The sequence below is a fragment of the Perca flavescens genome, chromosome 22 (genome assembly GCF_004354835.1).
Source record: "Perca flavescens isolate YP-PL-M2 chromosome 22, PFLA_1.0, whole genome shotgun sequence".
Classification (NCBI taxonomy): Eukaryota; Metazoa; Chordata; class Actinopteri; order Perciformes; family Percidae; genus Perca; species Perca flavescens.
Genome location: NC_041352.1, coordinates 5,256,792 through 5,262,062, shown reverse-complemented (window position 1 = coordinate 5,262,062; position 5,271 = coordinate 5,256,792). Strand labels below are relative to the sequence as shown.

At 42.6% G+C, this 5,271-nt stretch overlaps 1 protein-coding gene across 2 annotated transcripts; it reads left to right on the top strand.

Annotated features, from left to right (window-relative positions):
• Positions 1-303: 303 nt before the first annotated feature.
• LOC114549243 (gamma-crystallin M2) lies at positions 304-3,624 on the top strand. 2 transcript variants are annotated; one of them, XM_028569480.1, is made up of 3 exons: positions 304-311; positions 2,812-3,061; positions 3,346-3,624. In XM_028569480.1, the coding sequence occupies exons 1-3, from the start codon at positions 304-306 to the stop codon at positions 3,622-3,624; spliced, it is 537 nt and encodes a 178-aa protein (XP_028425281.1). The 2 variants fall into 2 exon arrangements, with proteins under 2 accessions (XP_028425281.1, XP_028425282.1); XM_028569481.1 differs by lacking the exon at positions 304-311 and having other exon boundaries at positions 2,777-3,061.
• Positions 3,625-5,271: the final 1,647 nt, after the last annotated feature.

Genomic DNA, 5,271 nt, shown 5'->3' with positions numbered 1-5,271 from the left:
GTGACCACTGCTCTCCAGCTTGTCCTGTGGTCAGCAGTGGTGGAAAGTAACTAAGTACATATGCTCCAGTGCCCTAAATTGGTAAATTTTTGGAAAATGGTTGTCTGTACCCTAAGTAACATCACAAACACTCAAATACCGTGCATTGCAAAACTTTGTATTTTGGGGATATACCCAGATCATCTTTCTATCAATAACAATCAGAGGATTTTTATCGATTTTGACCTTCTGCAGGCCAGGAGGATGGTTGCTTTGAGTTGGAAAGAGACTGAAATATATTCTGCACACTCTTGGATCAAGGAGATGGCAATGTGTGTTACTTTAGAGAAGTTAACGTACTTTACAAGGGGTTAAGCACAGCAATTTGAAGAGATGTGGGCAACTTTAATTGATTTCCTTAAGAAATAAGAGGATACATGTATTAATGTTCTGAGTGTGACATATTGTTGTTCTGTTTTTTTTAATTCTAACTACTGCTGCTTTGATCAACATATTTGGAAGGTTTTTTTAACCTATTTTCCTTTTGGTGATATAATTTTTGTTATTTGGTTACGGTTCGTTTTATTGGAAAATCAATAAAAAAACATTGTTGGAAAAAAAAAGTACATATGCTCCAGTACTGTGCTTAATTACAACTGATCAACAACCCAAACCATCCAACCAAATATGGTAGGTTGTTTGTTCCTCCCCTCTAATAATCCCCTCGTTTTCCGACCTCATATCTAAACCAGAGAAGGTAACGGTCCAGTTTTAAACATGTTAACGTTGCGAAACGGTCAGTTTGGTTAGGTCAAGGCACCAAAACGACTTAATTAAGTTTAGAAAAAGATGGTTGTTTGGTTCTCTGTTTCCTTTTCTTTTCAAACATGACCCCCGGTCTCCTGGATGAAAATCCTGTGTTTGTTTGACCCATCCATCCCCCCCAACCTGGTATTTAGCATTCAGCATTGCCATTCATTTTCAATAGAGCTCAACAGTCCTGCCCACAGCGGGTCCCGGAACTAAAAACACAATGCAATTTCTCCATTGACAAATTGGAGTATAAGCCATAAAATTGTAACCGTCGATGGTAGACTTAAAACCAGCTATGACATGACTAAGCGATTGTATAAGCTCATATAGATGCCAGAAGTTCATGGAGCACCAACCTTGTTTTGAGATAAATGTCTTTTATTCGCGATGTCTGATCAGGTTACATGTCATTCTGTATCAGTCACTGGAGACCTTCTACTGCAGAACCACCACTTGTATTTTGATAAAAGTACATTTTGCTGATAATACTTTCCCACTTTTACCTAGGTCAAACTTTGAATGTAATGTATTTTTACATTGTTGTATTGGCACTTTTACTAAGTAAAGGTGGTCAGCCATCCTCTGACAGCAGGTCAGGAATGAGCACACAAAAAACCCAAAAAACAGCTGAATTTCACTACTCTGAAACACAAAGGTATCACACCGCTTCAACTTATAGCACAAAACGCAGCTCTCATTCCATCAATCAATCAGTCAACATTTATTTATATAGCACTTTACAGCAACCAGCAGGTATCCAAAGTGCTTAACATCAGGAACCAAGAATAAAACAACATATCATACAATAAAAAGAATGAAACATAGAAAACAGTAAAATAAGAAAAGGTTACATAGAAACAGGAGGAGGAGGGTGAAATTGTCTCACCGCTACTCCGTATTAAAAGCCATTCTGAACAAATAGGTTTTGAGTTTGGACCTAAAAAGAGCTACATCTGTAATAGTGCGAATATCAGGGGGCAAAACGCTAAAACGCACAGGGAGCCAATGCAGGGTGTAGAGAACGGGAGTGATGTGTGCACATCTAGATGTATTTGTTAAAAAGCGAGCAGCAGCGTTTTGCACAAGTTGAAGTCGTGAGATGGAGGTCTGATTCAGACCAACATAAAGAGCATTACAGTAATCCAATCTTGAACTAATAAAAGCATGAATCGCATTTTACTTTAGCCAGGAGAAGAAGCTGGAAAAAGCTCATTCTAACAAGTACACAATAGGCTCATAGAATCTTCTTTCCTATACATGCAACTCAAATCATTGTCATTACACACATAAGGCCTTAAAACAACCATCTTAACCATCCACACTAGCAGAAGAAACACCGTAATACTGTAAATACTGCGTAAAACACTGATCAGACAATATCTCTCCCTCTCCCAAGATTTTCCTTATCACTAGACACACCATGACAAATAAACCCAACCTTCAACTCATAAAAGGAACAGTACAAGGTAAACCACAGTCACTACAAATTACATCTGGCACTGCCCAACCGTACAACACTTCTGGAAAAGGAAACTGTCCCTCATATTGGACTTTCTCCACCACTCTGAGACGTATCATCAATCCCACCTGCCATCCACGTTATGAAAGTAACACTCATGGCTTTAACTGTCGCCCCTTAAACTGGAGAAGCAGAAAAAAAAGAAACATGTCAATATGGATAGACCTCTTTACACAACACATAACAATGGAGAAACTAACTGCACACACACACACACACACACACACACACACACACACACACACACACACACACACACACACACACACACACCTTTGTTAATTGTCCTGTAGTCATTGTTTTTGTTTGGCTGTAACAAAGAGAAACCTGACGACATATTTCCCTGTGGGCAAAGCCTATTAGCTTCAATGGTAAGTTGCTGAGTAAGGGGGTTCTCTGTGGTTCGGACGTTTGGACAGGTATAAAAGGAAAGGGTTAAACCAGGTGGGAAGCAACAGCACATCCACAGCCAACATGAGCAACAGCGGCATGAACATGAGGGGCAAGATCATCTTCTACGAGGACAGGAACTTCCAGGGGCGCTCCTATGAGTGCATGGGCGACTGCCACGACATGAGCTCCTACCTGAGCAGGTGCCACTCCTGCAGGGTGGAGAGCGGCTGCTTCATGTTCTACGACCAGCCCAACTACATGGGAAACCAGTACTTCATGAGGAGGGGCGAATACTCTGACTACATGAGCATGATGGGAATGAGAGACTGCATCAGGTCCTGCCGCATGATCCCCATGGTAGGTTATAAATCACACTATCATCCTACTACGGGTGACATCACACGCAAAAGCTGCTCCACCTAGGGGCAGCTCTACTGATTTTGTACCTCCCACAGTTAAGAGGAATTTAGGTAATGGGTCCTTTTTGTATGTAGCAACAAGCCTGTGGAACATCAAAAGATGGTCAGAAGTTTAGGAGGTTGGTGCAAAGATAACAAAAAGGGTCAAATAAAATCAATCAATCAATCGAAACGTGACACTATATATAATATCCATTTGTTTTTATTCCCTTCAAAAAACAGCACAGAGGCCAGTTCAGGATGAGGATCTACGAGAGGGAGAACTTCGGGGGCCAGATGCACGAGATGATGGACGACTGCGACAACGTCATGGACCGCTACCGCATGTCCAACTGCATGTCCTGCCACGTGATGGACGGCCACTGGCTGATGTACGAGCAGGCCCAGTTCAGAGGCAGGATGATGTACATGAGGCCCGGCGAGTACAGGAGCTTCAGGGAGATGGGCATGAGCGGCACCAGGTTCATGAGCATGAGGCGCATCATGGACTCTGGCTACTAAATATTCACCCAGTGTTTCAAATGCCAATAAATAAAGTAATTTCTGCACTAAACACAAAGAAATGGAATAAGCGTTTTCTTCTTTGTCGTCAAGGAAATTTAGGATTTACTGCATGGACATTGTAGCCTGGAAATCCAGACCCCAATCCGAAAGATTAAAGGTCTGGCATTGAGAAATGAAAATGGCCCAACTCAAGGGGCGGCACCAAGCATGCATTTGAAAATCTCAATGCGTACAATTGGATAACACTATGACCAATCACAACAATACACGGGCTGACGTATCCAGGGCCCCTTAGGGGCGCTTAGCTGCCAGCGGAGCTAAGGCCGGTTACACACATAGATATATACGGTTACACACTGGCTGCGTGGCGTGAGCGTGGCGTTTCTGTTGCGTGTCAGCTGTGTGGATTTTTCTACGTCTTTACACACCAGAAACGTGTCTGACGCGCTGCTGCTGCTGCTGCTGCTAGCCTTGTCTGGATGTTTCCCATTGATAAAATGAAATACCATGTTAAACATAAATACATGCTGATCTGATTACAGCAAAGACAACGTCGGCAGTATTGACGGCAAAATAGGCCACATGATATTTCGTTCTGTATTGACAGGTGCAATATTAGAAAATTAATTACATTTAGATCTGCATTTATATCAAAACCTAGACAACACGGCGAGTTGTGTGAAAAATAGCCGTCGGTTCTATTACTATCAGGCACGCGTTTTCGGCGCGGCTCGAGCCGTGTCACGCAGGCAGTGTGTAAGCTCTAACCTGTTAACATGGGAGCCGAAATATAAACGGAGACGAGATTAAACTGTCGTCACCTGTTTAGCTCGCCTCTGGCCCGCCTATATCAAATACACCGATGTGATTGGTGCAGCTCGGCTACAAGGGGCATAGTCAATGAGCAGCATTGCTCAATGCCAGAGTGACTCGCTGAGCAAATTCAAATTGTGCTCTCGCGAGAACTCTGGATTTCCAGGGTAGGGACATTGAGTCTCTGTAAAAATAATAATAATTCATCACAAATAATTAGTAAGATAAGGGCAAGATAAATCTTCTTCTTTTGGTTGTTATTAACGATAAGCTGTGTCTGCTGCCCTCTCCAGCCTTCTGATTGGGTTAGGGGATTAGATATTCACTTCCTGTGGCGGTGTGCGTTGGCCAGCTGCTGCAGCCCGGCACGCTCACACACCCCTCAGGTTCTCAGCACCAGTGCTGTCGCCTGGATGAATGCTCTGCACTGGAAATGGAGCGGGTCATAGACCAGCACCACCCACAAAGTTATAGAATTATTATGAGTCATATTTCTATAATTATTATAGTTAGTGGAGGTAGATGGCCGCCCACCAAGAGCCCGGTTCTGTCCAAGGTTAAAGGAAGTTTATCCTCGCCGCTGTCCCACTGAGTAAACTGTTGGCTCTCTGTATTTCATAGAGTGTGGTATAGACCTGCTCTGTGTCTATAAAGTGACACTATAAATAAAATGGAATTAAACTGAATTGTCATTTAAAAATTCTGTAATCAGGCATTCTCCACTCAGTGGTTGTAGATGTGTGTTAGAACTATCCAATTAAAGTGAAAAACAGTTGAGAACAGTAGAAATTGCTCGATGGTGTTTTGAGCCCCCAACATCGACTTCAAGGC